This window comes from Myotis yumanensis, unplaced genomic scaffold (genome assembly GCF_028538775.1).
Source record: "Myotis yumanensis isolate MYYU_CA2020_CCGP unplaced genomic scaffold, mMyoYum1.0.hap1 SCAF_18, whole genome shotgun sequence".
Taxonomy (NCBI): Eukaryota; Metazoa; Chordata; class Mammalia; order Chiroptera; family Vespertilionidae; genus Myotis; species Myotis yumanensis.
Genome location: NW_027223769.1, coordinates 1,791,647 through 1,814,178, shown reverse-complemented (window position 1 = coordinate 1,814,178; position 22,532 = coordinate 1,791,647). Strand labels below are relative to the sequence as shown.

The 22,532-nt window shown below is 47.6% G+C and overlaps 1 protein-coding gene across 1 annotated transcript in view; it reads right to left on the bottom strand.

The window, feature by feature from the left end:
- Positions 1-6,988: 6,988 nt before the first annotated feature.
- LOC138997076 (cell adhesion molecule CEACAM6-like) overlaps positions 6,989-22,532 on the bottom strand; it is a 36,670-nt gene continuing 21,126 nt past the window's right edge. The window contains exons 9-10 of the mRNA XM_070398497.1: positions 8,290-8,331; positions 6,989-8,050 (exon numbers count right to left, since the gene is read on the bottom strand). Coding sequence (XP_070254598.1) covers positions 7,985-8,050; positions 8,290-8,331 — 108 coding nt within the window. The 3' untranslated portion in view covers positions 6,989-7,984. The remainder of the gene's footprint in view (positions 8,051-8,289; positions 8,332-22,532) is intronic.

The following is a 22,532-nucleotide window of genomic DNA, read 5'->3' as shown; positions in this document are numbered from 1 at the left end:
AACCCAGTAAGGGCTGTTTTTTGTTTTTTTGAGGTATGCCTGTAGTGCTATGAACTTCCCTCTCAGGACTTCTCTGGTATCTCAGAGAGATTTTGAGTTGTTGTGTGTTCATTTTCATTTGTTTCCAGGAAGTTTTTTATTTCATTCTTGATCTCATTGGTAACCCATTCAGTGATTAATAACATGCTATTTAGCTTCCAGGTGTTTGAATGTTTTTGGGTGTTTTTACTGTAGTTGATGTCTAATTTAATTCTACTGTGATCTGAGAAGATGCTTGATATGATTTCAGTGTTCTTGAACTTGTAGAGACTTGTTTTGTGCCCTAAAATGTGGTCTATCTTTGTGAATGTTCCACGTGCACTTGAGAAGAATGTATATTCTGCTTCGTTGGGCAAAATGTTCTATAAATGTCTGTTAAATCCATCTGATCCTGTGTGTCCTTTAGAGTCTCTGTTTCCTTGTTAAGTTTTTGTCTGGAAGATCTGTCCAGTGAAGTCAGAAGGGTGTTAAAATCCCCTACTATGACTGTATTTTGTAAATCTTTCTGTTAAAGTCCTCTAGAAGACTTTTTATATATTTAGATCCACCTATATTGGGTGCATATATGTTTACCAGGGTTATCTACTCTTGTTGGATCGATCTCTTTAGTATTATGTTTGACCTTTGTTGTCTCCTGTGATGGCCTTCATTTTGAAGTCTATTTTGTGAGATATGATTATTGCTACTTCACTTTATTTTTCTCTTCCATTTGCATGGAAAAAAGATTTTCCATTCCTTCACTTTCATCCTGTGTGTGTCTTTTGTTTTGAGGTGAGTCTCTTGTAGACAGCATATAGTTGGGTCATATTTTTAGTTTATTCAGCTACCCTACACCTTTTGATTGGAGCATTTAATCCATTTACATTTAGGGCTATTATTGAGAGGCACTTATTTATAGCCTTTTTAATTCTATATGGCTAGTTTTCTCTCTCTTGTGCTGGGCTGCATATCTGGTGCTTCGGCCAGGCAGGGCATGCTGTGCTCTCTATTCCTAGAACAGATAGATAGGAAGGTGGTCACTGTACTGATGCTATACTGTGTCGGGAACAAATTGTGTAAACAAGGCTTTGTAACTAACTTTGTGGTTTTTGCAAATAAAAACGCTGTAACTCTTGTAGTTGGCACTGCAGTTCTGCCTTTGCTTCAGCAGGGTGCTGTAACTGTAGTCACTGGCCAGCTTAATAAAGCCTCCTAAATCTTGATCTGAGTCCCTTGTGGTCGTCTCCGCGGGTCACTCCATTACATTTGGAGGCCCCCAGTGAGATCCACTCCGGCCGAGTTGCAGGTGGACAACCTGGACGCCCCAGGTGAGGACACTCCAGTCTCTGTCCCGGGACCCAGGGAGCCGGAGTGTTTTCCTCCCAAAACTGCAATCTGAAAACGATGAGCCACCCAGACCTCCAGCGGGGAGGTAAGAATCTGGTATCTGTCTGTGGAATGTTCCCTTTAGGACTCAAAAGAGGGCTGGAAGCAGCGGAACCTGGGAGTCAGACTGCCCAGACATGATGGAGTCTGGGGGTCCTGGTCTGGGCAACCTTAGGTTGCATTCGTCTGGTTTGTTTTGTCTTTGTTCTTTGTTGTCTTTGGCTTTGTCAAAATGGGTCAGGGTCAGTCATCTTCGTCGACCCCCTTACTATGTTTCCTTGAGAATTTTCAGGACTTCAAGAGACTCGGAGAGGACTACGCCACCCCCGTTAATTATTTTGATTTACAGAAATTTTGTGAACATTTGGGGTTGGGTGGTCATCCACCGGGTCCTTTGATCTAGGGACGGCATTTCGGGTTCATCACATTGTTTACGGTTGTCCTAGCCACCCTGACCAAATTCCCTATATCCAGATATGGGTAGACATCCTCACTGAGAAACCCCGGTGGTTAAAGAAATGCCAATGCCCCGAAGAAAAATTGGGGCAGAGACAGACTATTTTGCTGACAAAGCCCCCAAAAGGCGGAAAAAAGACAGACCCTAACTAAGGTCTTGCCCAATGACCATGAGGATGAGGTCTCAGGACGTCAGCCTCTACCTTATGTCCCCCCACCTGGGACACCCTCGGGAAGAGGACCCACGGCTCCTGTGGAGTCATCTCCCCAGCCTCCCCCGGGTACTATTCCTGACCCAGGTCTAAGTCCAGAGGTGAAAGCCAGAGCAGGTCTTCTGGGGGCTTCTCCCCTTTATCCCCCCATCCCTCAGGCTCCACTCCCTGGTGCGGGGCAGGCTGCAGAGTCGAGTTCCCCGCCGCCGCCACAACCTCTGCCATGGCCACCCGCACAAACTCTGTCGACCAGAAACCCTTTTAGTCCACCCCACACTAGGACCGGGGCCTCTTATGGACCTCCAGGGGACCCCCAGAGAGGGACTGAGGAGGCTTCCGCAAGTGGGCCAGCCCCCTTGTTGCCATTACGTCAGGCAGCCCCCCTGGACTTAGGGCGGGACGGTCGAACTTTTATGATTTATGTCCCCTTTTCCACTAGTGATCTGTATAACTGGAAGAATCAGAATCCGTCTTTTTCTCAAAACCCCCAGAATTTGGTATCCCTCCTTGAGTCGGTTTTCTTCACTCACCAGCCGACCTGGGACAACTGTCAGCAATTACTTCAGACTCTCTTCACCTCAGAGGAGAGGAAGAGCATAAGAAATGAAGGAAGAAAGCTGGTCCTTGGGCCGGAAGGACAGCCTGCCACTGATCCAGGAAGAATAGAGGTGGTTTTTCCGGCTAGAAGGCGACAGTGGGACCACAATTTGGACCAAGGGAAGGAGGCTCCCGACAGGTATCGCCAGACTCTCCTCAGGGCCATCCGAGCTGCCGCTCGGAAGCCCACTAATCTCTCCAAGGTAACGGAGACCGTGCAGGGACTGAGTGAAAGCCCAACTGCCTTTTTAGAGAGGCTTTATGAGGCATACCGGGTGTATACCCCAATTGACCCGGATGCCCCAGAAAATTGGCGGGCCATTAATATTGCGTTCGTGTCCCAGTCGGCCCCAGACATTAGAAAAAAGTTACAAAAGTTAGAAGGCTTTGAGGGGAAGTCACTCTCAGAACTGGTAGAGGTTGCCCAGAAGGTTTTCAATAATCGGAAAGACCAAACTGCAAACCTAAATACCAAAATGGCAAAGATCTTACTGGGTATGAACGAGGGGAAGGGATCAAGGCAAGGCACTGGGAAGAAAGACAGGAAAAAGAGACAAGGCCAAAGGGCCAGGCTGGGGAAGAACCAATGTGCTTACTGTAAAAAGGAAGGACACTGGAAAAGGGAATGCCCCAAAAGACCGGAGATAAAGGAAAACCCAGTGCTGGTCGAGGAGGTGGACTGAGGGCGTCAGTGCTCTGTAGGCCCCCAGGAGCCCAAGGTAATGTTGACAGGCTAAGACCCCCTCAGAAGACCCTTACCTCTGAGAGCTCCAAAAAGAGATACCCGGAGTTTGGGCTGAGGGGAATCCACCTGGGCTGGCGAGACACCGGCCTCCCATAGTGATCTAGCTCACCAGCACTGCCACTCTGATTCGGGTCAGGCAATACCCGATGAGCCAGAAGGCAAAGTTGGGCATAGCCAAACACATACAGAGACTGAGAAAGGTGGGAATCCTAATACCTTGCCAGTCAGCATGGCACACCCCTTTACTACCTGTCCAGAAACCAGGAACGGAAGACTTTAGGCCTGTTCAAGATTTAAGGGAGGTAAACAAAAGAGTAGAAACTATCCATCCTACCGTCCCTAACCCTTATACTCTCCTAGCTTACTTCGGCTGGAACACCGGTATTATACTATCCTAGACTTGAAGGATGCTTTCTTCTCCCTTCCCTTGGCACCCCAGAGTCAACCAATTTTTGCTTTTGAGTGGACAGACCCAGAGGAGGGAGAGTCAGGACAATTGACTTGGACCAGACTCCCTCAGGGATTTAAGAACTCCCCCACTATATTCGAAGACTCCCCTGTGGCCCAGGGAAACCAGTTTGCAGAAAAAACAGCCAAAGAGACTGCAAAAAGACCAGTAGGGCCGCTTGAAGTACTGGTAGCAGTACCACCCCGGAATCTACAGCCAAACCCTGTTTACACCTCAGAAGAAAAGGGAACAGCCACAAAATTATACGCAAAAGGGACTTCCCAGGGATGGCTACTATTACCAGATGGAAGGCCTTTTGTTCCAGAGGCTTTGGGCCGAATCATTGCCTCCCAGACACACCAAAGTACTCACCTGGGAGGAACCAAACTAGCTGAACTCCTGGGAAGGGAATACTACATACCAAGGCTACATCGATAACCTGGGATATAGCCAGAAGGTGGCAAATTTGTGCCCAGGTAAACTCAAGCCCACTGGTGACGGTACCACCGGGAAGCCGGTTCTCGGGATTGAGTCCCAGTGAACACTGGGAAGTGGACTTCACTGAACTACCCTGTGGACAAGGAAGTTACCGGTACCTCCTAGTGTTCGTAGACACCTTCTCCGGGTGGCCGGAGGCATACCCGACCAGGGCTGAGACAGCACAGGTAGTAGTTAAGAAACTCCTCTCTGAAATTCTCCCCCGGTTTGGCCTACCACTATACATGGGGTCCGACAATGGCCTGGCGTTCATCACCAAAGTAACTCAATCCCTAGTTGAGGCCCTTAAGGTCACCTGGAAGTTACATTGCATTTATAGACCTCAAAGTTCTGGACAGGTAGAAAGGATGAATCGGACTCTTAAGGAAACATTGACAAAACTAAAATTAGAGACTGGCGAAAACTGGGTAAGTCTCCTCCCCTTTGCTCTGCTCAGGGCCTGATGCACCCCATATGTAAAAGGGCTGACTCCTTTTGAAATCATGTTCGGCAGACCGCCACCTCTCCTCCTGAGGCTGCAGGAGGAAGAGCTGGCCGCACTATCTAACTGAAATCTCCTCAAGTCCTTACAGGCACTCCGGACCAGCTCAGTGGCTGTGCACCAAATCCCCCAGGCAGCTCATCAGGAAGCCCGAATGCCCAACCCAAACAGCCCTCCTGTGTGTATCCCTGGTGATTTGGTCTGGGTGAAGCGACACGAACCAGGTACTCTTGAGCCTCGGTGGGAAGGGCCTTTCCAGGACATCCTAAGCACCCCAACTGCTATCAAAGTTGGGGGAAAGAAGTGCTGGATTCACTGCACACAAATCAAGAAGGCTGAAGACGCATCGGGACAATGGACTATAGAGTGCACAGCAGACCCACTCAAGGTAAGACTGAAAAGGGACACTGTCTAGGCATCCTCCTTTTATGCCTCCTGGTTTTGGCAAGTGGGAATCCCCACCAAGCTCCAGTTTATTCCTGGGAGGTCACCCGCACACTGGACGGTAAAATCATTGTGAAGGCTACCACCTCAGGGCCCCTGAAGCTACATACTGACCTTTGCAAAATATTTGGGAAAGAATAGAACCGCCCCCTCACTATAAGGGGATCTTGGATATTAGGCGGAAATACTGGGTATGTATCTACACAGACATATGGGTGTGGAAGCCTTAAACTTGAACAAGACCTATGGTGAACCCAGCATTATGTCTGCCCCTGAGAGGGGCCCCCGGAGTGTGGGGGTGAAGATGATTTTTACTGTGCCTCTTGGGGCTGTGAAACCTTAGCCCCATGGAAGACCACTGACTCACTACTCCTATTTACCAGGACAGTGAGGCCTGGGGCACCCACGGCCAACTGCTCGGTTGGGGACTGCAATCCAGTAATACTATAACCTTTAGACTGGAGGGCGGACTATTGGGAAGGGGGGAAAACATGGGGGATTCGACTATATGTGTCAGGCTGGGATCCGAGCGAACTTTTCACCATTCAATGTCGCACCCTTCCCCTGGTCTGAAACCCTGTGGTCTCCCTGCCCCCAATATTCCAACTTGAGCCCCCATGGTCCCCAGGCCTAGGCAAGCTCCAACCCCGCCTCCATCGGTTCCGGGAATGGCTGACTGGAACAACACGGAGACACTGGAGCCAGCCCCAAAACCAACCGGATCCTCGGGGGAACTTGAACCACCACCGGATACATCTCATAGGGGTTTATTGGGTACTCTAGAGGCTATGTTCCACTTCCTTAACAAAACTTCACCGAATATGACTAAGGACTGTTGGTTATGTCTAAACCCTGAACTATCTTATTATGTAGGGATCGGGGCAAATATCTTTTTTGGATGAAATGCTTCCAAAATTCGCAACTACTCAGTTGAAAGCTTGCTCAATGGTCTCTGCATATGGGGCCACCAGTCTCGAGGTCTTACCTTAGAGGACTTACAGGGAGCTGGTACCTGTATAACCCCGGTAAATTACCCGCTAAAGTCCTCCCCGTATTCTTCCTCCTGTACCCAGGTAATAGAACTTCCTAAGGAATATGATGAATCCTTAAATAGATATTTTGTTGCACCAGAGGGTACCTGGTGGGCATGTAATAATGGAATTACTCCCTGTGCTTTCCCCCCAATGTTACTATCAAAATCAGATCGGGGCATTTGCATCCTAACCCACATACTCCCACAGGTATATTGTTACTCAGGAGAAGGAGGAAGAGAACATCTACGGTTAGAGCCCAAGCGGTACAAAAGAGCATCAGTCCTGGTCCCCCTCCTCATCGAACTAGGCATAGCAGGATCCACAGCTGTTGGGACAGCTGCCCTGGTAACTGGACAACAAAACTACAATGAACTAGGGCAGCAAATTGACCAGTACCTCAGCACTCTTGAAAAATCTGTAGGACAACTTGAAAACTCTCTAAGCTCTTTAGCAGAAGAAGTTTTACAGAACCAAAGGGGGCTAGACATGCTATTCCTTAAACAAAGTGGATTATGCCTAGCTTTGGGAGAAGCTTGTTGTTTTTATACCAATCACTCAGGAGTTATTCTGGAAAGTTTAAGCCAGCTTAGAAAACGCCTCTTAGACAGAGAAGAAAGAAGAAAAGTAGAAGGAAATTGGTAATGAAAACATCTTTACTTGGTCGCCCTGTTTAACCACCCTCCTGTCAGCCATAGCCGGCCCACTGGTCCTGCTACTTATAATTTCACTGTTCGGTCCATGCCTCATTAAATGCTTACTTAATATTATTCAAAGCAGAATCCAAGCTGTCAAGCTCATGGTCCTCCACACCCACTACCAACAAATCCCTAAAGAAGGCTGGCAGGAAGCAGAATCAATGATTTGATTCCCAATAAGACCAGTAGGGAATGTGCTGGGCTGCATATCTGGCGCTTGGGCCAGGCAAGGCACGCCGTGCTCTGTGTTCCTAGAACACATAGATAGGAAGGTGGTCACTGTACTGATGCTGTACTGTGTCGGGAACAAATTGTGCAAACAAGTCTTTGTAACTAACTTTGTGGTTTTTGCAAATAAAAACGCTGTAATCCTGTAGTCAGCACTGCCATTCCGCCTTTGCTTCGGCAGGGTGCTGTAACTGTAGTCACTGGCCAGCTTAATAAAGGCTCCTAAATCTTGATCTGAGTCCCTTGTGGTCGTCTCCAAGGGTCGCCCCATTACATCTCTGTTTCTTCTTCTCAGCAATTCCTTACAGTATTTTATTTTATTTTTTTATCTCAAGAGAAACTATTTTAAATATAATAGAATTAAATGCGATGAACATAAGTTATTCAAGAAAAATGAACTTAATATAATATTACATGCAATAAACATTAATATTTCAAGAAAATAGGATTTTAAGTATAATAATATTATCAAAACTGTATAACAGTATGCTATCACAAACATTGTAGGAAATATTAAAAATCTGCCAATAGCAGGATTACTACTATTATATTCTAAAATATCTCCCCCCCCGTCTCTATTTTTGTTCATCAGTTTTTGTTGTTCATTATATTCCACAAAAGAGTGAGATCATGTGATATTTATCTTTCTCCCACTGGCTTATTTCACTTAGCATGGTGCTCAGAGCTTGTTCTCTGGCACAGGCCACATTCACAGGGTCTGGGGTCTCAGGTCCTGGAGGAACTAAGAAACCACGTCTGCTCTGGGGATGATCCGGCAGTACACCTCTGTGTTTGGGTTGAGTAATTCCTGTCAAAGAAAGAAGAGATCTCTGAGCCCTGCAGCCTTCTCAGAACACGTGCCGTGTTTCTCAGGCGCCATCGGGGCTGACTGTGCTGGGCTGTCTGTCCCCGGGCACCTACTCCTCCACCCTCTGTTTTCACTTTTCACTGCCCTTTCCTGAGCCTGGAAGCACAGCCAGGGTTGGGCTGGGGGCAGATCCTGGGGCCCCTGGGACCCACAGGAAAGAATGTTCATAATCCACTTACCTCATAGATGGGGCCTGTTGTCTTGGGGTCAGGTAGGGGGCCCTGTGCGGGGAGAGAGAGGGCATCAGAGGACAGGGAGGGAGGGTTTTCTCCGCAGGATTGACAGCTTTGCCTCCTTAGCAGCTGTCTTCATACCTGTAGCCCAGCACCCCAATTTCAGCCCTCACTGCACCCCCTCACCCTTGTTAGTCTTAGACCCCAGACTGGTGTTCCCAGTGCCCATTCTGCTTCATGCTGGACTCCAGGGTTTCCCTCAGACTCTGGCCCTGACCTGTCCACCCCTGATGTGAGGGCCCCACTAGGCCAGGACGGGGCTCCCCTTGTACTGGCTGTTCTGGGGAAGGGGTCTGTGTTGTGTTGAGAGGTTGGGTGGTTCCCCTGCCCTGAGCATGAGTCACTGAGGCCCTGGGTGAGGGAACAGGGAGGGGATGGACTTACCGGGAAGGCAGAGGTTCCAGAGGGACCCTGGCCTGAGAGATCAGACACAGGAGGTGTTAGCACCTAGAGGGGAGGAAGCTTTGGCCTGTTCTCCCAGGAGGGGGTGGTTCTTTAGCTCCCAAGAGCCAGGGATGAAAGGTCATCTCCCAGGGCAAGATCCTCTGGCCATTTCTGGGTCCAGTGAGGGAAAGGTGGTGACACATGACACAGCCTATAGGTCAGGGTTGACTGTTGATCCGGGGTCCCCTATGCAGAGTGGTGATGAGAATCCCCCTTGAAGCCCAGGGAAGGACCAGAGCCTGAGGAACAAGGGCAGGGGTGGACACTGTGAGGCAGTCCAGGGGTTTTAGGCTGAACAGACACTCACCAGGTGTGGCTGTTGGAGGTGGGTGCTCTCGGAGGCCACCAGAGTCACTGGCCCTGGGAAAGGTCAGACTTACTTGTGAGGGGTGCAGGGGAGCTTTGGTGTCACAAGAGGGGGCAAGGAGGGTCTACTTTCTCAGCAGAGAGTGGAGGCCTCTCTCCACTGTTTAGGGGGGACGGGCCCAAGAGATAGCAACTGAGGCAACGCTTTAAGGATCCATGGCTCACCTGGGCCCACAGGCCTAAAGAGCTGCACTGTGACAGTGGGCTGTCCTGTCTCCATTCACCTGAACTAGAGGCAAAAACCATGCCACAGGTGCTGCTGTCCTGTCCAGGCCAAGCCTCCCATCTCACAGATCAGGATTGTGGTTACCAAACTGGCCTGGTGGGAGCATTTGACCCCACCCAGCCTTTCCAGGCTCTTCCACCCTCAGCTGTGTGGCCTTGTCTAGGATGACTTTCAGACCCTGAGGCAGCCCATCCCCTCACCTACAAGGGTGGACTTAGATAAGCAACAGGAGGTGCCTTACTGAGCACTTACTACCTGCCCGCACTGCTGCAGGTGTGTGGAGAGAACCAGGACAATCCTGAGGCCACAGTTCATTAATTGAGCCTCATTTATAGGTGAGAAAGCTGTTTAGGAAACCTCCTTGGTCTGCAGCTGGTGAGGGAGGAGCTGGATGGAGAGAGTTATGGGTCTCCATGGGGAAGCTGGGAGGCCACAGGGAGCTGGCCCAGAACCCTCTGAGGAAGGTGTCTTTGTCCTCCTTGCCTGGCTCTGCTGGGGGTCAGCGTGGGTCAGGGGAGAGGATTAGGGTGAGGGTACAAGAAATGCCATGGTACCTCCTAGTCCTCCTGAGGTACAGGAAATAGCCCAGGGAGGCCCCCAGAGCCACCATGATGAGGACCCCGATCACACTGCCAATGATGGTCCCCACAGAGTAGCCCGTGCCATTTGGTTCTGCTGAAAGGAGAAGGGAAAGGGGGAGAGGTGAAGGCCCAAGTCCACTCAGGGAAACCCGGAGGGGCCTTGCAGGGGGAGGCCTGGTGAGGGAGGAAGGAACTGCCACCTAGTCTGTGCTGTTTGGGAGTGTCAGTCCTCCTGACACCCCACTTCTGGCGGTTGCATCATTCTCTGGTTTGCACATTTGAAACCTTCCATTTGCTGTAACTTTGCATATACTCACACCCATCGTCCCCATGTGCTGGTAATTTTCCTCTTAACTCCTCTTTCCCTCACACATTCTATCTCTTACTCTTGTTTGTTCTTTCCCATCACTAAGGACAGTCTTAGCAGGCACCTTACCTGCCAACTCAGTGCTAATGAGTAATAAGAACGTGCTGAGTGTTTTTGATGGTCCAGCAGGGTGGGAAATACTCTACCATCATTTCATCTGATCCTTCCACCCCCAGGAGGGACGGGGGTGTCACCCTCACTGAGCACAAACAGATTCAGGGATGGGAGGTGCTTAATAAATGGCTGGAGGTCAGGGATCTGGTGAGTGATAAATGACATTTTCACCAAGTTCTGTTTGACTTCACAGCTACTGACAACAGCGTTTATAAAAATAACAATAATAATTGGTGCACTGACTGAGTCCTGAGTGAGCAGGACCCTGTCTGAGGGCTTTAACTCATTAACCTCACAAGAATTATCCTAACAATGGTGTTTAGGTCCAGCTGTTTTATTCCAGTTTAGAGATGAGGAAACTGAGGCTCAGGTGGGTGAGAGCCTTCCCCGGGGTCAGACAGCTTATTCTCATAGAACCGAGACAATGATGAGATTAGACTAATTCTGGGGTCTGTACCCATGTGCGCTATAGGCTCTGAAGAAGGCTCCCACCTCAAGACTTTTGTCTATCTTACCCCCCTGCCTGTAGAACATACAAAGGCAAGTGGGAGAGATCGAGGGTCACTTACATTGCACATCCAGCCTGAGGTGGTCACTTTCGCAGGAACTGACGGGGTTGAAGACCTCACATTGATAACCCCCAGTGTCCTCCCTCCTGACGGGGTCTATGGTGAGGGTGCTGTTGTCCTGGGACAGCTTCATCCTGTCCGTGAGCAGGAGAGTCTGGTTCTTGAAGAGCCACCAGATGGAGATCCCCTCATCATTTGTGAGGCAGGTCAGGACCACGGTGTCCTTATGCTCTGTGACTGTGGCATTGCTGGCTCGGATGGAGGGCTTCCCCACGGGCTCTGTGGAGAAACAGAGGAGGTGACTGACTGGGAGTGGGCTCCTTCCTCAGAGATGTCAGCCACTCAGTCCACAGTGATCTCTGTAATGGTCACCAGGGGATGACTCTGACCTCTACAGGGTGAGAACCTTTGTTCAGGTGACAGTCTGTAAGGAAAGGGCTATACCTCCCCTCTTCCCTCCAGATAACCTCAGGGTGACCCCTGACCTGTCTCCCTGGACATCTGAGGTACTAGCAGCACGAGCCTTAGATAGTGTGTCCTGCATCTTCATCATCAAGTGGCATTTTCCACCCATTGACTTTTGTGTGACTCTTTCCATAGTTGTCTGTGACTTTCTAAATAATCATACCCCGTCTCTGGTATGGTGGGTATACATAGAGATGGGAAGGCATTTCCCTTTTGTTAAATATTTTATTAGAGAATATAGCCCAGCCAGTCTTCATGACCTTAAGACCTGGAGAAGTTTCAGTCTAAAGGATTTCTCAGTCTGAATAGGACTTTCACTTCCTGGCCTGTGGATTGAATATCAGAGAGAAGGAAGTCCTTAGAGAGCAGTCAGTTTTAACATCAGGCTGGTACTCTTAGCTTCCTCTGTAAACTACACACCTTGTGTTACTGCTCCTACTGTCCCATGAATCTACCTACTTGTCAAGTAAGCACCACCATTCACTGTGCTCCATAGGAATGTCACATAGGCTCGTGTCACACAGTGTTGTGCACCAGGTGACTTCAGAGCCAGGACACAGCTCAGAGGGGTCTCCCCTGTGACTCACTCTCTCCCCATTTCCATGCAGCCTGGTCTGAGGGAGGCCATGGTGTTGATGGGTGACATGATTTGGCCAGTTTGAAGACAGGCTACTCATGCATCTTCACCATGGACCCCTGTCCCACCACACAGGGCACAGAGCAGTCAGTCACCAGGTGTGCCTGGAGCAGTGCAGGGAGCAGGGGTATGACCTGCTCACCCCTCCTGAGAGGTGATTTTCTCCTTTAGTTTGGAGTAAAAGAGGTGATCTTGTTCAAAGCCTTGTATGTTCCTTGTAGCACATGGAGCAGGTAGCAGACAAGAGGTGACAGAAGGAAAGTGTTAGTGACAGAAGAAGCAACTTTCCCTTGAGGTCCCTTGTTTTCCCCTATGGGAAGTTCCTTCCTTCCACCACTTGACTCTTTCTGGGGCTGAGAGAACCCCCTCCTCATTTTCCTAGGCTGGACCCCAGGGGGCATCCCTGCCAAGAGAAATCAGAATAGCAAGGGGAGGAGAGTCTACAGAGATATAGTTGGAGGGCTGAGGGGAAGAATTTGTGATTTTCTGTGTCCATGGCCACTGGGTGGGAGACAATACCCTCTAGGTTATGTTCTGAAAACCAGACAGACCTGCACCACAGCCTGGTGCGGATGGTCCAGGAGGCACTTACCATAGACTGTGATAGCTGTCCCTGTCCTGATGTGATCTTGGGTCTGAGCCCTGGCTGGTGAGCAGTAGAGCCACTGCTCCCACCCAGCCCTTTCAGGAGGGCTCCCCAGGTTCCCTGGAGTCAGGAGCCCTGGGACAGGGGTCTGGGAGGAGTTCCCAGGCTGAGCTTCTCTGTGAGGATTTCAGGGTCCCCTCAGGACAGGACCCAACCAAGCTCTGCAGTGTCTTTCTCAGTGTAATGGTCATGGGGTGGGGCCCAAGGGCTGGACTGGGACTCTGCTGAGTCTCTCTGCTGAGTCACTCCCATCAGACTTTTCTCTGTGGAGAATGTCAGCAAGGCTGGAATCTGGGAAGGGAACTCTAATCTTATGAAGTTTGTTTACACTGTGTGTGTCCTGCACTAAATGTTCAAACCCATCCTGGTACATGATGCAGAGGGGGGTCGAGGCAGAGTCCAGGGCTGTCAGTCCTGTGTGTGAAGTAGAGTTCACCCACCTGAACCCAGAGGTCAGAGAGCAATCACTCACGGTATACACGGAGCTGTCCAGTTACTCGTTTGCTCTGAAAATTTTTGTCTATGGCTAGTAGGATATAGTATCCTGTGTCCTTCCAGGTGATGTTCTGAAACAGCAGGGATCCATTGGGATATATTTTCTCTCGATCACTGTATGCAGGTCCGTAGGTAATTTTTTGAGTGTCTATTACATATGATACAATTTTATGGTTGCTGTCCACTATTTCTCCTTTGTACCAGGCATAGCCTCCAAGATTCCCAGGCAGGTTGTGGACACGGAGAAGCACATCCTTCCCTTCGGCAGCATTGGGCGGCACTGATTCAATAGTGAGCTGGGCAGTGGTGGGCAGGCTCCAGAAGGTGAAGAGTGTGGCTAGGAGGGAAGAGAGAAACTGATCAAGATTTGGAGCTATGTATTGGGATGGAGAGATGAAGCTTTGGGTCTTCAGCTGGTCTCTTCATCTTTCAGCCTTGGTCAGAGTATGTGTGTGTGTCTCCTGTGGTCAAAGTCAGCTGTGTGACCACCAATACTTCAGCACCTCTGCCCTTATTTCCTCTGTTTTGAATACTGTTACCCAGGTGTCTGCCCTCAAACTTCCTGTTGACACTCAGGGATGACCTTAGAAGATACCTTTGCTAACCATCTTCTCTAATGACCTCTGTCTTCACTTTCTGGCCTGTCCCTGCTCTGTTCCCTGCATGGCATTGTGGGGACCTGACATCACATCTACATCTTCCTTTGTCTGCCTCCTCCCCATAGAACATGAGCTTCATTGGGGCAGTGGCTTGTCTGATCTTATTACACCCCTAGTGCCTGCAACAGGCTGCAAGTACCTATGGGTGAATGAGTGATTGTTCCAGGATCCTGCACCTCCTGGATGTATCTGCCCATTTCTCAGCTTGGTGGTAAGGACAATGTTTACTGCTCCTGGTTAAATTTTCTGTCTCCTCACATAAATTGTTATTATCAAAAGTTTTTAGCCCTAGCCAGTTTGGCTCAGTGGATAGAGCATTGGCCTCTGGACTGAAGGATCTCGGGTTTGTTATTGGTCAAGGGCACATGCCGGGGTTGTGGGCTCAATCCCCAGTAGGGGGCTTGCAGGAGGCAGTCAATCAGTGATTCTCTCTCATCATTGATGTTTCTCTCTCCCTCTCCCTTCCTCTCTGTAATCAATACAAATATATTCTTTAAAAAAGTTTTCAGCACTCAATTCTCAGTGATGAGTAAGTTGGGAAATGAGCAGCTATTAAGGTTTTCCTCTCCTTCACCACTTCCACACCATTTTTCTGTTGTGGAGTCCCCCCCCCCATCCTACTCTGCTCCCCTGTCTTCTCCCCTCAGGTCCAATCAGAAGGCTGTCCCCTCCCCTTTGTTTTCTCTAAGAGCCTGTGCTCCCCACGAGTCCCCAGTTAGCCTGTGCTCTCCTCCTCCCATCCACCACCAGGTAGTTGTCCCCTCTCACCAGCCAGCAGGAGCTCCTGCCTGGGGACAAGTCCTCTGTGGGCAGGGGCTGAGGGGGACTCCATGGAGTCTGATGCCTGCTCTGTCCCTCCTTCTGTGGGAAGATCTTGGATTCTAGAAATGCTCACAAACACCGCTGTCCTGGTGAGTGGGATGTGCTGTTCCTCCTCCCAGTGCACTGAGCTTCCTCCTGGGCCAAGATCACTTCCCTGGTCACATGAGCAGGGGCGGGGTCTGTACCCAGGTTCCCCCCTGCCTTCCCATTATTCCTGCTTCCCCTTTTCTTTCCTCTACGTTTGCATTTCCTGTAACTGCTGAGGCTTCTACCTTCTTCTGCAGTGACTCCTCCTTCTTCACACACACACACACACACACACACACACACACACACACACACTCACACACACCTTGTTTGTGTAGCAGGCAGTTAAGCCTGAGCAGAGTAGGACAATAGCCCAGTAGGGAAGGTCACCAGAATGAAAGCACCAGGTACCTAGCAATGTGCAAAACTGGACTGGGACCTTGCCCTCTTGGCAACCTTTCCTCCCCGAGCATACCCTGGTTTTGCAGTTTAGATCCTCTGACCTTTCATATCACTGGTCATGTGGTTCAGGCCCTCCCCTGACCTTTCCTCTCCTGGCATGTTCTTAGTCATGTGGGTTAGACGCCCTCAGAGGGGGAAGAAACCAGAGGACCTAAGAATAGCCCTTCAGCATTAAGCCCCCAGGACAATGAGGTTCTGACTGGCATCAAATACATCTCAGCTTCAGTTGTATTTCAGCTTCAGACCAGAAAAGCAGCAAAATCAGATTAGTCTGGACATAGCTGACATCAGAATCTACAGCATTGACTAATCACCTTTGACCCAAAAGGACACACCTGGAAAGCTGATGAATATTTTATTGGAACCCTCCCCTGAGACCTCCAGACAGCTACCCTCAAGAAGAAGGACCCAGTGTGGCTCTTTCTCTCTGGAACACACCGTGGCTGCCCCCACTCCTTCTTTCCTCAAGGCAGTTATATTTGTTCTTTGTCCTAAGCTCCAAGGGTCCTTCTTTTGTTCAGTAACTAGTTTCCTGAGTCTATTTCTTTTACAGCTCACTTCTTCTACCTCTGTGACTTTCTAAATAAACTCTCTCTTATAATTTGAGTTCTTGACTCTGAATTCTTCTCTTAGCTGAACTCAAGAACCAAGGTTGCTGAACTGAGATCCCATCTAACTCTGCAGGTTAACACCTGGTGCCATGCCACAGCTCATAATTGGACAAACAGAAGCTTGGGGTGTACGTATCCAGGGCGTCTCCCACAGCTCTGTGTGGAGTGCACAGTAGCCTTCCCACCACCTTCTCTCATTCCCATTTGGCTCTTATCTTCAGAGCAGAAGCCTGGGGTAACATCATGAATTCTTGTTACAGGGATGCGACCCCGTTGTGTATCGTATCATCTATGGAACTTTCTAAAGATTCAATGCCCAGGGGACATCTTAGAAATGCTGCTTTGGCAGCTGCCCAGCTATAGTAGATGCCCCAGTGATGTGGGGATGGGAACTCCCTTCCCCATCTCCTGTGCATTGGGAGGGGCTGCAGGTTCTGCTAAAAATGCAGATTCTAACTCATGTGGATGAAAGGGGCCACATGTTAACCTGACAAGCTCAGGGAAGGCCTGCATGGCGGTTTTGTAAACTCAGAAACCTAAAGTAATCACAAGAGATGGTCTGTAATGAAACTTTAACTAAAAGCAGTTCTGGTGGGTAGTTACATCCTAGGTTGGTATCTTCACTGACAAGGTCTACCATTACTTTAACTGAGCCTATTTGTCTTTTTGCATCTATGATGACATATCCTTGAAATGTCAGAGTAACTTGTAACTTCCCTTTTCCCCGACACCCTGGGGCACAACCTAATGTGCCTGGGCACCAGGACAGATACCGCAAATTCCTTCATTGTTATTGTTATCATGTTAGTTGTTGACTATTAACTATTAACTATCCTGCACCCATCTAAGTATGTGTCTATCGTTTTACTTTTTATCCAATTCCAGAGGTTTCTCCACTTTGTTTTCTCCTGCCTCTCTAAGCTTTCACCAATGGATTTTATGAAACCCACCTACGTCCCCTCCTGTGTTTGCAACGTATAAAAATAGGTGAAAAAACTGCCATTCTCTGGAGCAGTATCCCAACTTGTTGAGATACTGCTTCCCGGCCATTGTTGACAGTTTGGCTTAAATAAACCCACACAAATTCTTTACAGGTTCAAATGATTTTATGTTACCATTACTTGGCGTATTCTCGGCAGGACTGCAAAGAAACTCACCCAGGACCTTCCAACAGACCCAAACCCCGTGCTAGGATCCAGCAAAGGGCCCATTGAGCCTGCTGGTTCCCCACCCGTTGGGTGAACGTGGATGAGTTGTCTTTTGGATCCAGGATCTTCCCTTACTTTTGTTTGAGGGTCTGACTTTATTTGAGCTGTGTCTTAAAATCCTTGAGGTGGAATTAAACTTAAGAGTTGAAAGAACCCAGGTTAAGGGTTGACAGAACTCAGGCTAAGGTAGGACTGGAGGAAAAAAATGGGTGGCTGGTTTTTATTTTGGCTTTTTAATTGGAATTGCTTTCTGAGAGTCTGAGCAAAAAACCTTGGCTGTATAAATGAGCTGAACTCATCAGCTCATAAGATATAGGGGCACATCCTCCCTGCAGTCCAATTCTTGGTGATTCATAGGTGACTAAGAATCTTTGTGGAGTTGTCAGTGCAGGAGCCCCATAGGGAAGGCCCAGCTCAACTGTAATTAACTAACTGGCTTGTCTATGGGCCACCCTAAGGCTTGGTCTGCCCGGACCGAACCCTTCCTGTTGTTTCAGACAGCCGGGAGAGAAACTGAGGCCACACTTGACCCACTATATAACATCTCCTGGATATTTGCTCAGACTACAGATACCCAAAAAGAAAAAAAGAAAAAATAACATGGCAAATTGTGCCTCCAAGGCTAGAAGCTCCCAAACCCTAGCCCTCATTTAATATTCCTGTTAGGAAGCCTTTACTTGCAAGTGCTTTACAGAAATGGGAAGATTTAACTAGAAAATATCAACTTAGAAATGGCCAAAATGCAGTTGTTTTTGGGTTTATACATTAATATTTTGCATGCAGAAATTAGAAAAATGTTGGTTCTGAAATGAAACTGAATGACTATATGGGAAGCATATCTTTACTTGGAAAAATGGAAGCTTCTTATGAGAAGAAAAGAAAAAATACTTCTTCCAATAAAAGGAAGGAAATTAATAAGAAATTTTAGAGACTGTCTCAGAACCTTTCTGAAGTTAATAAATGCCTACACCCCATTTCCCCCCTTCCTTTCCAACCTTTCTTGTATGGACTTCCCCTTTCCTCTCCCTTCTTCCTTCCCCTTTCGTCTCCTCTATTACCACCGACTTGAAGGAAAATGAGAATAGGAATTCTAACAGTCCCTTTTGGAAAAAGCTGGTCTCAGCTAGAGAGGAACCAGCAATTGTTCCCGACTTTGTCTGGAACTGTGATGGATTCACAAAAATTTAACTGTTAGAACATGTAATCCTGGCTATTCTGACCTATTCCAACTAATATACCCACTGTTTCTGAGAGCAAGGCAACAGGATTACTAAATAAGGTCTGCTGTGCAACCAGAGAGGAGTCTTTTGCAATAAAAAGCGAGGTTTTCTGTTTAAAAAGAAAACCTGAAGTGTGATTTACAAAGTGGAAACAGAAGCAAACATAAGGCTGCTCCAGGACTATGAGAGGGTATTTCCCCCTTCTCCTTACTAAAAAATTGAAATTATCATAAAAGGGAACATTACTAGGCCCTTAGAGATACTGGGGCTTCTTTATCTGTTCTTAACCCTACCCGTCTACGTTTCCCACTCCCTCAGAGTAAAGCTTCTGTACAAATGGTAAGGGTGTCTAAGCAACCTATGGCTGTTTTAAAATTAGAACCTGTCCCCTTTCATTTAAGGCCGTGGTTGGCAAACTGCGACTCAGGAGCCACAAGCGGCTCTTTGGCCCCTTGAGTGTGGCTCTTCCTAAGCCTTAGGAGGACCCTAATTAATTTAATAACACTGTACCTAACTATATAGTTTAAGTTTAAGAAATTTGGTTCTCAAAAAAAATTTCAGTCGTTGTACTGTTGATATTTGGCTCTGTTGACTAATGAGTTTGCCGACCATTGAATTAGGGCATGTTAAGGGTCAACATAATTTACTGGTCAATTCGGTCCCAACTCACCTGATAGAGATTTTAAAATCAGTGATGCCCACATGTTCCCCCCGCCCCCCTCGCCCCGACCCTGGCCCAGAAAGCTAATATGTATTTAGAACTAAATGAAACAGATTCTGAAATAAAAAGGGAAAATGATTTTAAGGGAACCCCCAAGAGGAAACTAATCTTGAGACTGACTGAATGTTTGCTAACCATCTTTTCATTATTAACTTCCATGAGAGTCAGAGAGAATGCTTAACAGGAGACCCGCCCTACTCAGAATGGCCCAAACAGCCCAGAGACTTGCAGAAATGCCTAACCTCGGCTTGCTACACATGCCTCTGTAGATGGGGAACCAGGCCACAGTGCCTTGAGAGTCCCCTTTTCTATTGGGGTACAAACGCTTCAACTGGGAGAAATTTGACTCCGGGCCCCCAAAGGGAAAAAAGGCTAATCTTGTTTTGCAACATAGCCTGGCCCCACTATAAAGTGGACAATGAAGAGGTTTGGCCAGTTAATGGCACCATTAAGTTTAATGCTACCCTGCCTGCAGCTACACCTGTTTTCACATTCCCAGGGAGGTGAATGGAGAATGAGGCCTACTTAGATCAATGTGTCTTTTCCATTCCTGTAAGCAGTTATGAGTCAGCTATATGCTACCTGTAAACTAGATCTCTCTGTAATTGCTACAGAATCTCAGAGAAAAATATACTCAAATAAAAAGAAGCATTTCAAAATGGATGAATTAGTTCATCCTTTTGCCAACATTTGCCAATCCTTGAGGGATTAAAGTACTCTTCTTGTTTTACTGTGCCCTGTTTTCATCGTCAGAGGTGTGGCTCCAGAATATTAAAGCCCACTAAATCATTTTGCATTCCCCTATTCAGCTCAAAATGGTAGAATTGGCTTTCCAAATCCAAAGTCCCAGGACCTTTGAGATGCAAGTATCAGGAACTCTGGTCTGGGCCATTTAAAAAATACAAATCTCTATAAGCTGGAATTACAACTGAAATACAGAAAGACTTCCTGAATAATGAATGGAAAACTCACAGGAGAGAATCCTGATACCCAAGGACTGAAGGTGGAGACTGCATATAAAGGGACAGTTAATAGAGATTGGTAGGAGGGGCAGAAGCCCGAAAGCGCTGGCAGGGCACCCACAAACAGCAACTGAAGTCCTGGAGAGATATCTCAGCTGTGTGTGTGTGTGGGGTGGGGGCACGGTTGCCACTATGAACTCTGGGATCTAATCCCCAAGCTGGGATCCCCAGCAGAGAGCACCAAATCTGAGGGTACCCACATAACATCTAGCTGTGAAAAGCAGTGGGGTGCTGTCTGCCAGGGAGTGGCAGCTGAAAGTTTGGGCACCTTCTTGAAGGGCCAATGCACAAAAATTCCCTGTGGAGCCACCCACCTTGTGCTCTGGCAGAGGATGGTGAAGTGGACTGGAGCTGTGAGAGTAGAACCCAGGACTGGGGGCTCTGGGGATAGAGCTCAGAAGGCAGATACCCCAATTTTCCTCAGCTGAGTCATTCTCTAACACAGTGCAGGACATATTTCCCACATAGACATTTGTCTAGCATAGGGGGAAGACAGTCGACACACCATATTGGAAAACACCTTCCCCTGTGGCCACTTAAGACTTGCAAATCAAAAACAACAATGAGGTGCCATCTCACACCTGTCAGAATAGCTATCATCAACAAATCAACAAACGACAAGAGCTGGCGAGAATGCAGAGAAAAAGGAATCCTCATGCACTGCTGGTGAGAATGCAGACTGGTGCAGCCACTGTGGAGAACAGTATGGAGTTTCCTCAAAAAACTAAAAATGGAACTCCCATTTGACCCAATAATACCATTTCTAGAAATATATCCCAAGAAATCAGAAACACCAATCAGAAAGGATATGTGCACCCCTATGTTCATAGCAGCACATTTACAATAGCCAAGGTTTGAAAACAGCCTAAGTGCCCATCAGCAAATGAGTGGATTAGAAAACGGTGGTACAGCTACACAATGGAATACTACGCTGCTGTAAAAAAGAAGGAACTCCTACCATTTGCAACAGCATGGATGGATGTAGAGAGCATCACTGTAAGCAAAATAAGTCAGTGAAGAAAGATAAGTATCACATGATCTCACTCATTTATGGAATATAATGAAAAACATAAACTGATGAACAAAAATAGAGCCAGAATGGGAAAAATATTTTAGAATATAATATAAGTAATCCTGTTATTTGCAAATTTTTAATATTTCCTACAACTTTTGTGATATGATACTATGTTAGTACAGTTTTGGTAATATTATTATACTTAAAATCCTTTTTTTCTTTAAATATTATTTATTGTATGCAATGTTATTATATTTAAAATATTTTTTCTTGAATAATTAATGTTGATTGGATGTAACATTATTATATTTAAAATTGTTTTTCTTGAGATATAAAATACAATAAAAAAATAAAAATCTCTGGAAGATAGCCACCTAAAGAAATAACTTTTAACTTATTTCAACTATTCTTTTCTAAACTAGTAAATTTTAATTAAGGTTATTGAATTTCTAGATATTATGAATAACATGAAATACTGAAACATTGATTGCTAAATAAGCCTTTAAATTTGCCTGCTTTTGTCTTTATTGCCTAAAGTCTGACTGACAGTTTAGGCCCTCTCCCCACTGGGAGTAGGCCTAAGCCAGCAGTAGGATAACCTTAGTGCTGCTGCAGAGGTGGGAGAGGCTCCTGCCACCCTGCTGCACTCGTCAGCAGGTGACTCTGGGGGTGAGAAGGGGTCCTCTGAGTGATGACTGGTGATGGGGTCAATCTTCTCTCTTCGGGTGTCACCAGCCTGGTTTTTGCTTCCAGGGACAGAGTCCCAGGACCAGCAGTCTCAGTGGGACCTTCAGTGAAGGGGGCAAGGGGTGTTCTGCATGTCATATATGGGGACTATGGTAGGAGGTTATATGGCAGTGAGTTCCCTGGTTCGTGAGGGCCATGATTTTTTTTCAAAAAAGAATATTCACGTATTTATAATTATTGCTAAGTAACCTTCTCTTTTAAACAGGAACATAAAAACACACTAGGGCTTTGCACAAGTGGAATTTTGAAACAGTTGGTTTGTATACATGTCAAAATAAGTTAGAATGGAATTGATCCAGGAGTTTCCAAGTCCCCTGGAGGCCTCACACCTCTTTTGCAAAGTTTGGGGACTAAGGTTGAAGATAGGAGCCTTTGCAAGACCACCCTCCCCCACCCCTGCCTCACATCATGAGTTGTGCTGTCCCTTTCCTTAACATCGCTCAGGTCCAAGGCATAGGGTAGATGGGTTCAAGGATCAAACTCCCAGAGGGTCAGCTGATGGTGGGGCTGCAGGCAGGAAGGAGAGCCCCACCCTGGGGTCCTGAACCTTCTCCTTTGGGTTTCCAAGACCAAGGCCACTGCACTGGCAGAAGAGGAAGGAGGAGGAGGAGGAGGAGGAGGAGGAGGAGGAGGAGGAGGAGGAAGAGGAGGAGGAGGAGGAAGAGGAGGAGGAGGAGGAAGAGGAGGAGGAGGAGGAGGAGGAGGAGGAGGAGGAGGAGGAGGAAAAGGCACAGGGTTCTTTTTGGTACCAGGGGAGAAAGACCT